Consider the following 19,103-nt stretch of genomic DNA (forward strand, 5'->3'; position numbering starts at 1 on the left):
CTTATCTTGTGTATGTGTCTCTTATCTGGTGTACGTGTCTTTATTTCTTTGGTTTAAGTAATATACATAGTGGAAAAACTGTTTTCCTTTTGTATCTATAAGAGGAGTGGTCACCCTTTGTGAACCACACACCAAACTTCTCTACTACTTTCCGAGAATAAGAGTTTCGAAGTTTTCTCCAGTTCTTCAGTTTCGAGTTTCATCATTTCATCAAAATTTATGTAAGTTTATGTCATACGATTATATTTATGATCCTCCATTTGATTATATTATGCCGTCTGCAAATTATTTGGAAATCTTAAAAAAGAAAATTAAATTAATCAAAAATCAAATTGAAGATCTTGAAAATCGTTTAAAAGATCCAGAGATAAATCATGTTATAAACAGTGGTTTGTTTATCTACATTTGGAGAGATCCAAGATTACTTTAAAGGCATTTGAGAAGCAGAGCTCACAGCTTGCTGCTGAAAGCTGAAGATTTGAAGATTAAAGATTAAATATTTACTTGTTGTTTATTTGAGATTAAAAAATCTCGTGTAAGTAAATCGCGTGTAAGTACCTACAAACTCATGGCTAAGAAACAAAACTTTTATCCGCTGAACTACATGTGACTTGAATTAATTTTTTAACAATTTATAATATATATATTTAGTAAAACAGACCATAACACCAAAAGTTAGTTACTCTAAAGGTCTCTTACTTAATAAGATACTAGTAAAAGATGCACATGCATTGCATGTGCTATTATTATTTTTAATTTGATCAAATAATACTAAATAATTAACACGAAATTATTTTCGATTTAGAAAAGTTGTTCGATTTAAAAAGAAAGTTTTATTTTGATTTTTTTCTATTTAAAATATGGAGTGACTTGAAAAGGTTTTAAGTATGGTAAGAAGGGTAATTATGGAATTAAATATTTTGGTGTCCTCAAAAAGATAGTTATTCTAACGCCCTCACACTTAATATAATACTAGTTACTCTGCACACGCGTTGCGTGTGTGTACAATTTTTTTTATCATTATCGATGGAATAAAGTGAAAATTGACAAATTATGGAGGGACTCAATTGATATTTGAATGTTTGAAATAAAAATAAAAGTGTGTGTTGAAATAAAAGAATAAAAAAACAAAAGTGTAATATTACTATAACTCTAAGGGTAAAACTGGAAAAAAAAGATGGTGTCCTTCTTGACAGTTTTTATAAGGTGCTCAGCCTTAATAAATAGGATATAGATATATATATATATATATATATATATATATATATATATATATATATATATATATATATATATATGAGAAATAAAATAAAATTATATCTGATGTGTCATTTTAAATAATTTAAGAAACAATTATTAATTTTTAATGCTTTCAAATGAATAGAAGTCTCGATCTAAAAAACGTTATATTAGGTAAGGAAGGAAATTTTTTATCAAATACATCAAAATTAGTTTTTTTAAGATTTATTCCTAAATTAATAGTATAGATATAATACGTATATTTTTATTATTTCGAGTATAAAAAATAGAAAAAATTTGTAAAAACTCCAAAAATAATTATTAAGTTGTTTATTTTAAAATATAAATTTATTTTCAACGCATTATAAAATGACACTTATATCTCGACAATGATGGTCTTGGAAAGGGTTATCAGATTGCTCACGAGTGTATTATTCTAAGTTTGAATCCAATAGTCCTTCTCCGTTTTAATATTGAAAAATCACGGATCTCACATGTGAAAATCAAACTTGGATTGTTGCGCAAAAACTTGTGTGAGACGGTCTTACGGATCATATTTGTGAGACGGATCTCTTATTTAGGTCACCCATGAAAAAGTATTACTTTTTATGCTAAGAATATTACTTTTTATTGTGAATATCGGTAGGGTTGACCCATCTCACAAATTATGATCCGTGATACGGTCTCATATGAGACCCACTCGGATTGTTGAATACACACTTTTGATAATATTCTAAGACACCGTTTTTTCGTGTGATTATTATATTATTTAAATTGAATGATTTAAAATCATTAATTTTGATATTATAATATGTTTATTGATAAATAAATAAATATTTTATTGATAAATCAAATATATTTATTTTTCTCAAATTAAAAATATTCTATTTTTATTTAATAAAAAATGACATACATATTTTAATAAATTTACATTTTATCTATATTTATCATATTCATAATAAAATATTTTTTATTGTTATCTATAATTTTAAAATTTTTAAATTAAATAATCATATTACTCATAAGATTTACAAAAGTTTTAAATTTTAATATTATTTTCTAAAAAAAAAATTAATATAATTTTTAAAAAATATGTATGCGTGCACGTGCGTATTTAATAAAACTCCAAATATTTGAATGGCGTGGGCTGGGGTGTGGGTTAGACTCAAACATATCGCGCCTTTTAGAGTCGGTGACGTACATACAATATATATATACATATATATATATATATATATTTATGAAGCAAATCTCTGCCCCAAAATCTCTTTCATCTAACGAAAATAACAAACCGAGTTTGGATCTTTGATAAACCTCCCGTTTTTTTCGCTTGATTCTATCGTTTAGTTTCTCGGGTGGGTATAAAATATGCTGCGGCGTAGTTAATTTTCGGCATTTTCCCATTCTGAGATTTTTTGTTTTTATGCGTTTCTTTTTGGTTAAATTAAATTTGGGGAATTCGGATGCAAGATGAGTCAAGGACCCAAACCCATGACTTTTACGAGCTCTTGTGGTTCGTGGAAGTCGAGTGACGGAGTTCCAGACCAGTTCCCCGTGGGTTTAAGGGTACTTGTTGTGGATGATGACTCCACTTGTCTATTGAACTTGGAGACGATGCTTCGAAAATGCCTCTACGAAGGTAACATATGAGGTTCACCGTTGTGTGTGAGGATTTTTGTTCACAAGCACTCGGGGTGGACCCAGTAGTGACCATGAAGGCCTGTGAAATTTGAGTTTTTGTAAAAAATTTAAACATGCAAATTCAATTGTTTTTTGGTTTGAGCCGCTTCTGGTCCGCCCCGGTAGGCGATTCCCCTCCATCGCTGTTTGAAAGATCAGATTTTTATCTGTTTCTGCTGGGTTTATGTATTTGTGGAAGTAAAGAATAATGCATGAAATAAGGAATCATGTATGATGCATCAGAACGTGTATTTTGTTTCTAGAGTTGAGAGGGGCAGATTTGTGTATCTATTCATATGTTTATGAGATATATAATCACGAGAAACTTTATTGGATCTATATATATTCATGTATTTATGTGGTATATTCATAATTCTTGTCTTCGGATCATAATCACTTAATCCAGCAATGAGTGATATCCTTGTGTTTACTATGCAAAGTGAAAAGAGAACTTGCGGGTAATTCATTGTTGTTGGATTGGTGGGTTTTAATATTGGATTTACAATATCTGATTCTGATTTTTTTTTCAGTCGATAATCTTTTTTCTATTTTTGGATTGCTAGTTACGAAGTGCAGTCGAGCAGAAGCTGCGTTACAGTTGCTTAGGGAGAAAAAAGATGGCTTTGACATTGTTCTAAGCGATGTCCACATGCCGTTTATGGATGGTTTCAAACTTTTAGAGCACATAGGACTCGAGATGGACTTGCCCGTTATCAGTAAGGGCTATTTGTTTCTGCATCAGTTCTATCAAGTTTTGTTTGACTCTTTGATTAGTAATAGTTGATTAATCACGTCCTGGTTTTTTGGTTGCTTAGTGATGTCAGAAGATGATACCCGAAATGTGGTAATGAAGGGTGTTACTCACGGTGCCTGCGACTATCTTATAAAACCAGTTGGTATGGAGGCTTTGAAAAACATATGGCAGCATGTGGTCCGAAAAAAGAAGTACCAATTGAAGGAAAAAGATTCTGAACAATTGGGAAGTGCAGAAGATGGAGAGCAGCTGCGAAAACCTTTGGAAGACGTCGACTATTCGTCATCCGCTAATGAAGGACATTTGAAAAATTCCAAGAGAAGGAAGGATGATGGAGATGAAATAGAAGAAAGGGATGTTACGTCTACGTTGAAGAAACCACGAGTAGTTTGGTTTTTTGAGCTTCATCAGCAATTTGTGACTGCTGTGAATCAACTTGGGGTAGAAAGTATGGATCTTCTCAATTTCTCTTTTATGTACTTTTTTTCCATTTGTTTTCTTTCTATTTTTTGGACTGCTTCTTTTGCGTTTGTTTTCGTGATATGTGATGAGTTCTTTTTTGGTGCGCGTACACGCTGCTTGTAATATCTTCCATCTCCTGAAAAATTGTAATGTGTCGGTAAGTTGTGCAAACTATGCAACAAATTATTGATCTTGGGAGAGGTACACCCCTAAATATGGATTTCTTGTACAAAAAATGGAACAATTTTGTTGTGTATTTCATAAATGAGCATCACGTTTCTTGAATTTCAAGAAATAAAGCATGAACATATCTTTCTTGAAGGGACGCATAGTAGATCTCTTGTAATGCATTATAATTTCTTAGGTATGCTTTTACATAGTAGAAGCCTTTGATCAACGAGTGAAAGCTATCATTTCATTTATTTTCTTGTGTCTTTTTCGTATCTGCAGTTCTGATATGTGGCACTTCATGTCAGCAATCTCCGTTCTTAGCTTTTCATGAACCTGTACTCATTATGTTCCTTTTCTGTGCATCAACACAGAGGCGGTTCCAAAGAAAATCCTGGAAATAATGAATGTGCCTGGGTTAACGAGAGAGAATGTCGCAAGTCATCTTCAGGTTAGACAAATAATTGTTCTTTTCTTGTGTTTCTTAATTCAATGTGCAGAAGAAAGCTAGTCGATTAATGATTTCGATCGAATTTTATTTATTTTATTATTTTTTTAATATCAATTTCAAAATCGGTGTAGAAGTATCGTCTGTTTCTGAGAAAAGAAAACAGCCCGAATGCACTTGGTAACTCTTTTATGAGAACCCCAGACGCAGCGTTTGCAGCAATATCTTCCTTCAATGGCCTCAATCTTCAAGCTCTCGCTGCTTCTAATCAATTACCTCGCCACTGTGTGATCCCCATCGAGACCCCGTCACTTGGTAGGACTGCCACAAATCCTGCCATGTCTGCCCCCACGGTCGATCAAAGAAAGATTCAGAGCTTCAAAATTCCTAAGATGAGGTTCATGGAGGGACCACGAGAACCGAACAGTAATGTTAAGCAATTTAACTTGCTGCATGGAGTCCCAACAAATGTGGACTCAAAGCAACTTGCCACTTTGCACCAGGCTGCTGAGTTTCCCTATGGCAACATGAATCTGTATATTCGCTCGAATGCGAACCAAAATAATTTGTTGCTGACTCAGATGGTTCGACCGGAGCCAAATGCTAAAATTTCGAATGAAACAAATGACGCCGGCGATATCATGAATCTATTATCTGTCAGTCAACCACAGACGATTCCAAATGCTGCTGTGTTGGGTGGGAGGGACTTTCGTGGGCCTGTCTACTCCTCAGTTTCCCAACCATCAACCGTTGTAGATTTTTCGAGCAGTCATAGAACCGAGTTGCCAGTGAATAGATTTTCCCCGGTGACTAATTCAGTAGTGTCGACTCTCTCCCCGAAAGGGATACTTCAGGAAGAGGTTAACTCAGAAGCAAAAGGACATCAAAGTTTCTTACCGAACTATGACATTATTAGCGAGCAGAATCATCATCACGGAAATCAGGATTGGGTTATGCACAACAGCGGCTCAACTCTTGAAGCTCGCCAACAGCCAAACTTTCAAGTAGGCGTGGACATATCACCAACAAGTTTAGTTCATCCGGGCTTCTCTTTGAGCCCAAAATGTGTTCAAAGTAAGACAGGTTTCTCGGTTGCAGATGGGATGGAAAACCAGCAGTGTGACAATAATTTATTAACTGTCAAATCCGGAAAATTCGGCGATATAGACTTATTTCCTGAAAGTATAGAGCGAGAGGTTTTCATGACTCTTTACAACAGACAGGTTAGCCTTTTATGACTCATTGTAAAATACCAAATGGGGCACATTAGTTTTCTAATGTTTAGTTTTTGTCAATTACAGCGATATCATGAAGGCATGGATAACGGGTTCGGCATTGACGATTATGAGCTGTTGGATCACCTTCATGAGTAGTAGCAGCACACTGTACATACTATTCCCAGATTCTAAGTAGAAGGATCTTACATTCTTTATGCATTACAGGACCGCGATGCTCCATCGTGCTGCATGATGTGCGAAGCATATGTCCACAACTAATTTTGACTGCTTTAGGTTTGGTGATTTTAGAGCATGCACAGATTGTCAGGAGTTCTCAGTTATCTTATTCAATAAAACCCAAGGTTTTGTTGGTTTTAGGCTTCAAAAATCACACTCACCCCTTTAAACATAAACATTATTCTACATATCTTATTTTTACTTTTTTCCTAGAGGTAATTTTCACACCTCCAAACGCAATCATTATTGTTAATTTGATTTTCTACTGCTATAAAATATAATTTATTTTAAAACTTATAAATTTATTAAATAACAAATTATGAGTGGGAATGAAATAATATATTTGTTGAAAAATAATATTTAAAATGTGTGTATTGAATATTTGAATGTTGAATATTGAATCTTGAAAATAAGAGTTGTAAATATTGAAAATTAGTGTGTGATGATGTAGGTAATGATATATTTTATTTTAGGATTATTTGTAAAAAAATTCTATAAATAGGTTCATCATTTGTGAAAAAATTCACAATTGAGTAAAGAAAAAAATTTATAAAGTGTGTAGTTTCGTAAATTTTGAGAGTTGAGATTTTTACTTTTTACCATAAATTTTTATTTTTTCACAACACGTTATCAGCACGAAGCTCTCAAAGTCTTCCATACTTTTCCAAGCTCCAAACAGAAGAAAAAGATAACAAAAATAATAATATTTATTTTACTGTTATTTATTTATTGTGTATATATTTAATATATAATATAATGTTATTATTATAAATATAAAAATATATTTTTCAAAAACTTGTTATAAATCCTGGGGGATGTTAAGACGACATCTCACACTCCCGGTAAGGGATACGACAAGTATAAAAGCCTATAAGGTTTTTAAACAAAATAACTTATGACGCTTCATTATAATAATGTGATATGATATACATAATTATTTAAACATGACTAATATTATATACACCATATTATTATCATAAAATTATACAAATACATACATTAATTTTTTTGTACACCAACGGTCATAAACGGTAACAAAACGGCTAGTTTTTGCTCTATAAATATGATCTCACAAACTCTTTCAATCACTCCAACTTTCTCCTATTCTCTAAAAACTATTTCATCAAATTTTCGAAGAAAAAAGAAGATGTCTTTCTCAAGGTTATTTTTAATTATTTTGGTTATCATGCTCACGAGTATTTTATTTATCAGAGAAATCCTCCTCGTATGTTTTCTTTATTTTTACAAATGCTTGTACTTGTTGTTTATCCATTACTTTGTATTGAAATATTCATTAACTAATAAAATACGTAATTTTTTTAGTACCACCATGTCAAATTTAACAAAGCTCGAATTTGTTGTGCTCGACATCACAGGGAAAAAATTATATGCCATGGAGTCTCGATGTAGAAATGCATCTTGAGTCATTGGGTCTAAGCGAGACCATTAAAGAAAATGGTATATCTTCATCACAAGAAAAAGCAAAAGCTGTAATATTTTTGCGTCGACATCTCGATGAAGGTTTAAAATGTGAATATCTCATCGAAAAAGATCTCATGGCTCTGTGGAAAAGTATTGAAAGAAAGATTTGAACATATAAGGGAAGTTATTCTTCTGACCGCCCGTGATGAATGGAATATGTTAAGATACCAAAATTTTAAGAAAGTCAGTGATTATAATTCAGCGATGTATCGAATAATCTCGCAGCTAAAATTTTGTGGACATGAGGTTAGAGAATCGGAAATGCTTGAAAAAACATTTTTCACGTTTCACGCATCAAATATAACTTTACAGCAACAATATAGAGTGCATTGATTTGCGAGATATTCTGAACTCATCGTCTGTCTTCTTGTGGCGGAAAAGAACAATGAGCTATTAATGAGAAATCATCAGTCCCGACCCACTAGATCAACAGCATTTCTAGAAGTAAATGCTGTGAGTAAAAATGAATTTAAACCTAGAAACCAAAATCAAATCCAGAGACAAGGTTTTGGTCGAGGTCGAGGTCGTGGTCGTGGACGTGGACGTGGAAATGGAAGTGGTCGTGGTCGCGGCCGTGGTTTTGAAAACAATCGAGATAGTTATTATTATAACTCATCTCAAAAGGACGTCACGAACCACCCACCGAAAAGGCATCATGAGAACATGAGTGTAAATGAAAATCACTCAAAAAGATTTGAAAGTTCTTGTTTTAGATGCGGCACTCCAGGACATTGTTCTCGTATTTGTCGAGCCCCTGAGCACCTTTGCAAGCTCTATAAAGAATCGATAAAGGGGAATGAAAAAGAGACCAACTTCACTGAACGCAGTGACCGTTTGAGTGATTCAACTCATTTTGATGCTGCTGATTTTCTGAATGATTTATCTGGAAATGATCAATATGTTGGCGGGATAGAAATGAAAAATATTGATGCTGCAGATTTTCTCAATGATTTTTCTGAAAACAAACAATATAGTGGTAGAATATAAATGTACAATAATTTATTTTTCATGTATACATATAATAATGTTTTATTGTATAATTATGATATGTGTTTAAATATATATTGCCAGTAATTTTATTTCATTGTATATTTTTTTTAAGTTCAAATATGGAAAATGCTATGAGCAAAGCTGAAGTTTGCATACCTGATAGTGGTACAACGCACACTATCCTCCGAGATAAAAGATATTTCTTGGAACTAAAACCAACAAAAACAACGGTGAATACAATCTCAGGTCATGTAGACTTGATTAAAGGATGTGGTAAAGCACAATTTTTGTTACCTAATGGTACAAAATTTTCTATCAATGATGCTTTATATTCACCACAATCGAAAAGAAATTTGTTGAGTTTTAATGATATATATTCCCATGGTTATGATACTCAAACAATTAATGAAGATAATGAGAAGTATATGTGTCTTATCACATATAAATCAGGAAAAGAATATGTGATTGAAAAACTACCAATGCTCTCTATTGGATTGCATTATACACATATAAGTCCCATTGAATCAAACATGGTAGTTGATAATTTATTCAATATTAACCAATTGGCATGATCGATTAGGACATCCTGGTTCAACAATGATGAGAAGAATTATAGAAAATACATATGATCATCCGCTGAAAGACCAGGAGATCTTTCAGAATAATAAGTTTCAATGTAAAGCACGTTCTCTTGGAAAACTTATTATAAGACCATCACCAGTCAAAATCCAAACTGAATCAACAATGTTTCTTGAACGTATTCAGGGTGATATTTGTAGACCAATCCATCCACCATGTGGACCATTTAGATACTTTATGGTATTGATTGATGCCTCCAGCAGATGGTCACATGTATGTTTATTATCAACTCGAAATGTTGCATTTGCAAGATTACTTGTTCAAATAATAAAATGGAGGAATCAATTTCCAGATTATACAATCAAGAAAATTAGACTTGATAATGCTGGTGAATTTACTTCCCAGACTTTCAATGATTATTGTATGTCTATGGGAATCATTGTTGAGCATCCTGTTGCTCATGTACGTACACAGAATGGATTGGCTGAATCATTGATTAAACGTTTGCAAATGATTGCTAGACCAATGATTATGAAAACAAAGCTCCCTATTTCTATATGGGGACATGCAATTTTACATGATGCTTCATTAATTCACATCAGACCAAGTGCATATCATAAATACTCCCCATTGCAGCTTGCATTTGGTAAAGAACCAGGCATTTCTCATTTGAGAATTTTTGGATGTATGGTGTATGTGCCTATTGCACCACCGCAACAAAAGAAATTGGGGCCTCAAAGAAAGGTTGGAATTTATATCGGATATGATAGTCCATCAATCATTCGATATCTTGAACCTCATACAGGCGACGTGTTCAAGAACGTTTTGCTGATTGTCATTTTAATGAGAAAATCTTCCCAATGTTAGGGGGTGACAAGAAACATACCGAAAAAAAAATTACATGGTATGTATCATCATTGTTACATTTGGATCCAAGAACACAACAATGTGAAAAAGATATACAGTAAATTGTGCACTTGCAAATAATAGCAAATCAAATACCAGATGCATTTACAGATGCAAAAGAGGTAACTAAATCATATATACATACTGTAAATGCTCCTGCTCGAATTGAAATTCCAAAGAAACAAATTGAACAAAGTCATGATGTTGTAAAACGCCTGAAGTGTGGAAGGCCAGTCGGTTCCAAGGATAAAAATCTTCGAAAAAGAAAATTAGAGAAACACAATGATCACAAAATAGAGAATGATGTTCCTGAAGAAACACATGATGATCACAAAATGGAGAATGTTGTTCCTGAATAAATGTATGATGATGAAAATGTTCTGTCAGAACCACAAACTGACGAGAATCATTAAATCTCTATCAATTATATTAATACTGGAAAAATATGGAACCGAAAAAGATATAGAAGAAATTAATGATATATTTTCTTATAATGTGGCAATCGACATCATAAATGATAATGAAGATAATGAACCAAAATATTTTGGTGAATGTAAAAATCGGCAGGATTGGATAAAATGGAAAGAAGCCATCCAGGTTGAATTGGATTCGCTAAATAAACGTAATGTTTTTGGACCTATAGTCCTTACACCTGAAGGTGTAAATCCTGTTGGATACAAATGGGTTTTTATTCGAAAGCGAAATGAGAAAAATGAAATAGTAAGATATAAAGCTAGAATTGTTGCACAAGGTTTTTCTCAAAGGCCTGGAATTGATTATGAAGAAACGTATTTTCTCGTGATGGATGCAATTACGTTTCGCTATTTGATTAGCTTGGCGGTATCGGAAAATTTAGAAATACGTCTTATGGATGTTGTTACAGCTTACTTATATGGATCACTTGATAGTAATATATATATATATATATATATGAAAATCCCTGAAGGATTTAAGATACCTGAAGCACAAAGTTCAAAACCCAGAGAATGTTATTATGTGAAACTACATAGATCATTATATGGGTTAAAGCAATCCGGTCGAATGTGGTATAATCGACTAAGTGATCACTTGATGAAAAAGGGATATGTAAATAATTCAATATGCCCTTGTGTTTTCATTAAGAAAACAACATCCGGATGCGTAATTATTGCTTTATATGTTGATGATTTAAACATCATTGGAACGAATAAGAAAATTCAAGAAGTTGTGTCATACTAGAAGGAAGAATTTGAAATGAAGGATCTTGGAAAAATCAAGTATTGTCTGGGTTTACAAATTGAACAAAAAGAATGTGGAATGTTTGTTCACCAGACAAATTATACAGAAAAGATCCTTAAACGTTTTAATATGGATAAATCAAATCCTTTAAGTACTCCAATGGTTTTTAGATCATTAAACATAGAGAAGAATCCATTCTGTTCATGTGAAGATGATGAAGATATTCTTGGTTCAGAAGTACCATATCTAAGTGATATCAGTGCCCTTATGTATCTTACAAATTGTACAAGGCCTGATATATCTTTTGCCGTAAATTTGTTGACAAGATTTAGCACATATCCAACAAAGAGACACTGGAACGGAATTAAACATATATTCCGTTATCTACGAGGAACGACAGACTTGGGACTTTTGTATTCAAAAGATGCTAATCCAAGTATAATTGGTTATGCCGATGCTGGATACTTATATGATCCACACAAGACACGTTCCCAAATTGGATATGTATTTACTCGTGAAGGAACTGCAATTTCTTGGCGTTCACAGAAACAAACGCTCGTAACAACTTCATCAAATCATGCCGAGATTATTGCACTACTTGAAGCAAGTCGTGAATGTGTGTGGTTAAAATCAATGACCCAACATATCCAAATCTCATGCGGATTATCATTCGACGAGAAGCCTGTGATACTATATGAAGATAATGCTGCATGTGTTTGCTCAAATGAAAGAAGGATACATAAAAAGAGACAGAACTAAACATATTCCTCCTAAGTTCTTCGCATTCACCAAGTAGCTTGAGAAGAATAAATGTATTGATGTTCGTCACACTCAATCAAGTGAAAACTCATCAGATCTCTTCACAAAGGCACTTCCTGCATCAATATTCAGAAATCACATATATAATATTGGGATACGCAATCTACGAAATTTGTGAAGAATTGTTCGTGTCAACATGAGGGGAAGTTTACGTGACTGCACTCTTTTTCTCTTACTATGTTTTTTTATCCCAATGAGTTTTTCCTAGTAAAGTTTTTAACGAGACTATATAAAAACACGTAATGAAGACAATCATTATGACCATCATCACAAGGGGGAGTGTTGAAAAATAATATTTAAAATGTGTGTATTGAATATTGGAATGTTGAATATTTGAATGTTGAAAATAAGAGTTGTAAATATTGAAAATTAGTGTGTGATGATGTAGGTAATGATGCATTTTATTTTTGGATTATTTGTAAAGAAATTCTATAAATAAGCTCACGATTTGTGAAAAAATTCACAATTGAGTAAAGAGAAAAATTTTATAAAGTGTATAATTTGATAAATTTTGAGAGTTTGAGATTTTTATTTTTTACCATAAATTTTTACTTTTTCACAACAATATTATCCCTCATTTTCTTGTATATTTTTTGAAAATTTACATTTTATTCAAAATACACAATACCAAAACACCGGAAACATAATCAAAGAAAGCTCAAGTTTTTTACATACATGTCTTTCATTTTTATGTCAGCACAATTTCTCCAAATTTCTAAATGTTTCAATTAAAAAATAATTAACAATGATGTGTACAAACAAAAAAAATTTTAAACCTTAAAGGGAATCAAAACTCCATCACTTTTGCTCCATGATGTTTACAGCAAATCAAACAGTGTATTTTGCTCTATGTCGTGCTCTATATCATATATATTACAATGCCAACACTCTGGTTTCTAACTCGAAACATCCAGCCTTCTGAATTTAAAGTTCTTCACATCAAACTTGAAAAAATGAATGAATAAGCACCCGGTGTATGAGCATTCATCCCCTTGGCTATTGCTGCACAAACATGAAAGCTAGGAAAACCAGAAAGAACGATAACATATTCGATGAATCAAGGAGATGAGAACCGCTTGTCGGAAGTATTTTAGGCAGTGAGCATTCCTCCCCATTGAAGTAGACTTTTGATGGAAATCCATCACCACCAGGAATGTTAATTCCAGGTGTCATCTTCTTCGTGAATGAAATCACGGACTGCTGTTTTCCAGGTACACGAGGATCTTTCTGGGGAACGGCCCCATCAGTTTCTGCCACGAGATAGTTCAGGCCCGGAAGACCTTGCATGAAAATCGTGTTGTTTACGCCATTCAGTGCACTTCCATTAAAGGAGTACACTGCTTCGAAGCCAGGAGCTGCTTTCTCGAATTCTAATGCCGTAAACCAATCGACAAAAGCAAATTCATCCCAGTTGAAGATTGTAATTCTTGCAGACCATCCGCCTCTATAGTCCGTGAACAAGTGCCAGTTGATACTAACTCCACAATTATCACCACAGGGTAGTGGGTTAGACAAAGGGAAATGGTGAAGATCGGCCCATGCTCTTGATAAGGTAGTACGGTTCTCGAATGGAACTAAGAGAGCTTGAGATGGGAGAAAAAGAGCGGGAGAGGTGCTGCTACATGTTTGTTCCGTATTAGCAGGGCAACCACAGGCACAAGTTTGACATGGGATGATGGATTCGTTGTAGTAAGCAGAGAACGACACACAGCATCGTGGGCTCACTCCCTTTGGCTGTGTGATATTGCACACCACTTGCCAACTAGCAATGGCACTTGAATTGGGTAGTAGCAAGCTCGGGTCTGGAAACTGGCTAGGACTAACTCGAACAGGCGGCCCACATTTATAATCTGGGTTAAGTCTGCCACGTATCCCCCAATTCTGCGGGGGAACAAGATCAGAGCGATTAACGTTAGGTGGCATCTTGAAAACATTGATCTTGAATGCTGATTTTGACTTGCTCGGATCCATAGCAGGAGGCAAGATCGTCCCGTTCCGACAGCAAAAGGGTATCATTCCCAGGTTTGTGTCATTAGTCTTGGCTAAAGGTAGGTCTACTATAGTGGGCCTTCTGTCACAGTTCAAGGCGGTTGAAAAGTCAAGCCTCTGGTAGAACTGGCCCTGTACCCCAAAGACACATTTTGATGTATCCAATACAGATGGATACGCTCCTTTCATGGCAAAAATGAACTCATCTTCCATCCAATCCCAGTTTAACTGCCAGTTGTCGAGTCGCCCAAGGGGGTTATGGTTCTCGATCGTAACCCGAGCCCAATAGTTGGACTCGTATGTTCTCGACACATCGTACATTATGGTAAGATCACCGTGTTGACGAGGCAAAAACTCATCATCTATGGTAATGTTTGATTTGAACTTCGTGTCTCTGGTGCAACATACTTGCATCGAGCTATTTCCTGAGGAAACAGATTCAAATTCAGACCACTATCTCACAAAGCCATGATAATACTTCCTCAAATTCATGCCACATAAACGTTTTAGAACAGCAACAATTTAAGTGTGATAGTTAGCTCTAGATTGATGAATAGCCAAAAATATTGAACATTATGTGCCATTTTCTTGATAAAGAATTACATCACAAGCTCAACACGAGCAAGTTCTTTCCCTACTATCAAAAAGTAGGATATGTGCTCGTATTTGATTTAAATGATTTGTCTTGCACCATTCCCAGTTCCCATGTCTTCACTTGAAAACCAAACCTCTAAACAACAGAACTCCAAAATGTGTTCATTTAAATATCAAACCTCTGAACAATAAAACTATAAAACAGCACAAAGAAAAACCCCCCCAAAATTAAATGGCAAAGTTCAGAGTATCCTACACATTTCTTGACTGGCTATTCTCCAATTATCCGGCAAGTGGTGCTCACACATTGGCTTCTAGAAGGTGTCCCACTAATTGATTTAAAGTCAAACAGAATTCTACACCTCCATTTATTCACGCCTTCATTTCCTCAACAAACAAATAAAACTATATAAAGTACCAATTCAACGCTCCTAGGAACAATATAATAAATTTACACAAAACATTCAAATCTTGGCTCCACACCGGCAAACAAAATACACCAAACTCACCAATCCAAGAAACAGTTCTTCCTCCAATCCAGAACAAAATTAAGATTGCAAATAACATTAATCATTTGCATAAAATCCAAGTCTATTCAAGAAAATAGGACCAAACATATGTTAGATTCGATAAAAAATAAAAATAAAAAAAAATCACCTAGCATAGTTGGTTTTGGGCAAATCCAGCCATCATTCACCAGCGACATATTTGAAGGCATAGGCACGCTCGGAGACGCAACTCCGAACTGCGTGCCGACAAGCCCGACCCGCACACTCATCTGGGTCAAGTCCCCCGCTGTCTCAATACCCGACTTCAGATCCGGGGCCGGATACCCCGCGAAGACCGTCCCATTTCCAACACCCCCCGGAATGGAGTTCCCATCGGCAAGCAGGGCGTTGGAAGCAGAGACCAGATACTCATCGTGCTGGAATCCAACAAAAACCCGCCAAGATTTGAGCTCCACAAAGTCGTTGTTGAGCACGGACAGGGAAGATTCGAAGCGGTAAGCCTGGCGAGCTGGATCCGTCTTCAGAATCGGGGGTACGATCTTCCCGGAGTCGTAAGTGTAGGAAAGAAACACTCCGTTGCAGTTTTCGGAGGCCGATGCCGGTGCTTGGGCTTGAGCCGGAGGGCGTGTTTGGGCGCGGGCGGTGCCAAGAATGAGAAGAAACAAGGAGAGCACGATGGTGGTGGTCTCCATGTATGTAAAACTTCGAATGTGAGCGCGTTTCAATTCAAACTCGTGAATATTTCAGACACAAAATACCATTTCTCTCTCTCTCTCTCTCTCTACTCACACATAAATATAAATATATATATATATATATATAATAATATTTGAAGAAAGAAGCAGCTTCGTGGGTGCTGCAATGATGACGGGAAAGGGAGGTGTGATACGCGGAGAGGAAACTGTTGATTATTTGTGGGAAAAGACAGCTCAGTGGGTGCTGTATCGAAATGTCTGTCTTATTTATTTCTCTTTCGCTTTTCCTTTTGTTTCTTAGTAATAATAATATTATTATTATCGTCAATACTTTCATATAAAAAAATTAATTATATTAACTCGTTATCCTTTTTTTAAGGTTAGTAAAGCTCTCATATAATTAGTATTAAGATTCAAGATTATGCCTATTTTTTCGTAATTTAATTTAAATTATTTGTATAATAAAAACATTGAAATATAAGTCTACGTTTTATCAGATAATATTAGATAAATGTGTTTTGAAACGAAGAAAACTGGTAATTAATTATCCCGACTTATTAGATACTTAGTCATTAAAATCCTTTTCAATAAAAATATAATTTTGAAGGAAATAATAATTTGAAAATATATACAGAAAACTATTTATATTATATATGGCAAAAACTTGTGTGAGACGGTCTCACAGGTCGTATTTGTGAGACGGATCTCTTATTTGGTCATCCATTAAAAAGTATTACTTTTTATGCTAAGAGTATTACTTTTTATTGTTAATATGGGTAGAGTTGACTCGTCTCACAGATTAAGATCCGTGAGACGGTCTCACATGAGACCCACTCATTATATATATTGATATTCATTTGCATGTATTGTGTGCTTGTTCAATTAAAATTACTATTTAAACATGATAAATTTTTCTCTAATTATTAAGAGTGATTGACTGTCCCTAAACGTAAAAATTTATGTGAAACAGTCTCACGGGTCGTATTTTGTGAGACGGATCTCTTATTTGAGTCATCCATTAAAAATTATTATTTTTTATACTAAGAGTACTATTTTTTATGCTAAGAGTATTACTTTTTATTGTGAATATCGGTAGGGTTGACCCGTCTCACATATAAAGATGCCTGAAACCGTCTCACAAGAGACCTACTCATGTCTAAAAATTGAAAAAATATAGATAAAGATATGATTGAATTTAAAATATAAATAAATGTAAAATTGAAGATATAAAAATAAAAGTTATTTTTTATAAAAAAAAAAAACAATTCATTTCATCAATAAAACTATATAATGATGGTATAATTATTGTTTTAAATAAAAATTCATCAAATCAATTAAAACTTAGTTGTATAAATATCTCAAATTTAATTAAATATAAGTAATAATATATGTGTATATATGTTTGATCTGCATCTATTGTGAACATCTATTATGAAAATCTATGTGATTAATGTTGATATATTGTCTATCTTTATTAAATAAAGAGTTTAATTTTTCAAACAGATGCCAAACATAAATTGTCAAATCGTTTCAGAATTCAAAGTTCTCTTTTATTGGTATTATTATTATAAGGTTGCTTAAATGTGATTGTGGGGCACAACATTTTTGAAGGGATCCACAATTTATTTAGTCGTTGGAATTGGAAGACGATGGATTGAAATTTTGAATTTTAAAAGGTTGGATTTGCAGTTAAAGTTTAACCACTTCGACTTGCAATCTTTTCTCGTGTTTTTGTTTCAGCTCGCCTCTTTACGATAAAGGAACAAAAATTGATGCTTTTTACGAAAATTGTACTACAAACATTCTTGTTAGATTGTTTAATTATCAGTTTTATGAGATAGATCTCTTATCCGACTTAATTTATTAAAAAAATGTTGTTTTTTTATGTCAAAAATATTATTTTCATGGTAATTATGAGTTAGATCGATTTGTCTCAAATCCGTCAGACGGACTCTGAAGGGAAATATAATTTCCGTTTTAAATTTATTTCTCAAGATTAATTTTTCCTCGTTGATATGAATTTAAAGATTTAAATATGGTTTTGTCTGTTTACATAATGTGATAATTATGCTAAGATTTTTGTTATATGATATATTTGTTTAAAAAGAGTTTATTTCTAATAAAACTCTTAATTTACATATTGTGAAAGTTTCCTTGTTGATAAACCATAGGGTTATAAATAAAGGTACAAATTTGTGTGAGACGGTCTCCGGAGTCGTATTTTGTGAGACTGATCTCTTATTTGGGTCAACTATGCAAAAATATTATTTTTTATGCTAAGAGTATTAATTTTTATTTTGAATATCGTTAGGATTAACATGTCTCACATATAAAGATTCGTGAGAGCGTCTCACAAGAGACCTACTCTTAAATAAAAGGATTCATATCATGCAAAGAGAGTTTTTTATCGAGGGTCATTTTGACGTAGAAGCATATATACACTGTTGCACCTTTGCACGCCATGAGCTTTAGAGAAAATAATGTACAAGGTTGCTGCTGATCGAAGAGGAGTCAACGTTTTGTTTTTCACTCTTCACTTAGAAATTTTCGTGCTGCATATCGTATGCACTTTTCACGTCGTGGATTTTAGAGAAAAATAATTCAACAAGGACGTTGTTGTTTTGAAGAGTGATGTTTCACGTGCTGTCGTGATTGTTGGAGACATCTGCAGACAACATCTGTGAAGGAGTTGGCTGAATATCGTGTTTTGTTACTCCAGTTTTTGGCTTCACGTTTTTCCTTCCTTAATTGTGTTTTAGTGTTGTTATTTGTTTTAGAAAACATTTTATTTTCTCGATGGGTTGAGAAACTTAGTTTTTGATTAAAATCACTATTGATTGATTTTTGTAAATTGAAAGTTATTTTTTAGTGATTATTTTTGCCATAAAGCAACGCACAAGTATAAATATTTGTGCAAAATTTATTCTGGTCAATCTATTGACTTAAAGTTAATTTATGTTACAAACTTTTTATATTCGGCTGCATATTGTCTAAAATATTGTAATATTTTACACAACACTTAATTCAGATAAAATACAAATTCACTATTACATACGTTATCAATCGATTTACTATTAGACAAAATACGTCCCAAAACCTTACAGACTCAAATCATAA

At 33.6% G+C, this 19,103-nt stretch overlaps 2 protein-coding genes across 2 annotated transcripts; one reads left to right on the forward strand and one right to left on the reverse strand.

The window, feature by feature from the left end:
- Positions 1-2,522: 2,522 nt before the first annotated feature.
- LOC140814345 (two-component response regulator ARR2-like) lies at positions 2,523-6,386 on the forward strand. Its single transcript, XM_073173294.1, has 6 exons — positions 2,523-2,878; positions 3,483-3,635; positions 3,735-4,121; positions 4,678-4,754; positions 4,886-5,974; positions 6,053-6,386. Exons 1-6 carry the CDS (start codon positions 2,710-2,712, stop codon positions 6,122-6,124), a joined length of 1,947 nt encoding a protein of 648 aa, XP_073029395.1. The 5' UTR covers positions 2,523-2,709; the 3' UTR covers positions 6,125-6,386.
- Positions 6,387-12,982: 6,596 nt separating this feature from the next.
- Positions 12,983-16,088, reverse strand: LOC140813712 (COBRA-like protein 7). The gene is made up of 2 exons (XM_073172367.1): positions 15,440-16,088; positions 12,983-14,613 (listed from the first exon to the last, which is right to left on the reverse strand). Exons 1-2 carry the CDS (start codon positions 15,981-15,983, stop codon positions 13,196-13,198), a joined length of 1,962 nt encoding a protein of 653 aa, XP_073028468.1. The 5' UTR covers positions 15,984-16,088; the 3' UTR covers positions 12,983-13,195.
- Between the last annotated feature and the right edge of the window lie 3,015 nt (positions 16,089-19,103).

Source organism: Primulina eburnea, chromosome 15 (genome assembly GCF_022965805.1).
Source record: "Primulina eburnea isolate SZY01 chromosome 15, ASM2296580v1, whole genome shotgun sequence".
Lineage (NCBI taxonomy): Eukaryota > Viridiplantae > Streptophyta > Magnoliopsida > Lamiales > Gesneriaceae > Primulina > Primulina eburnea.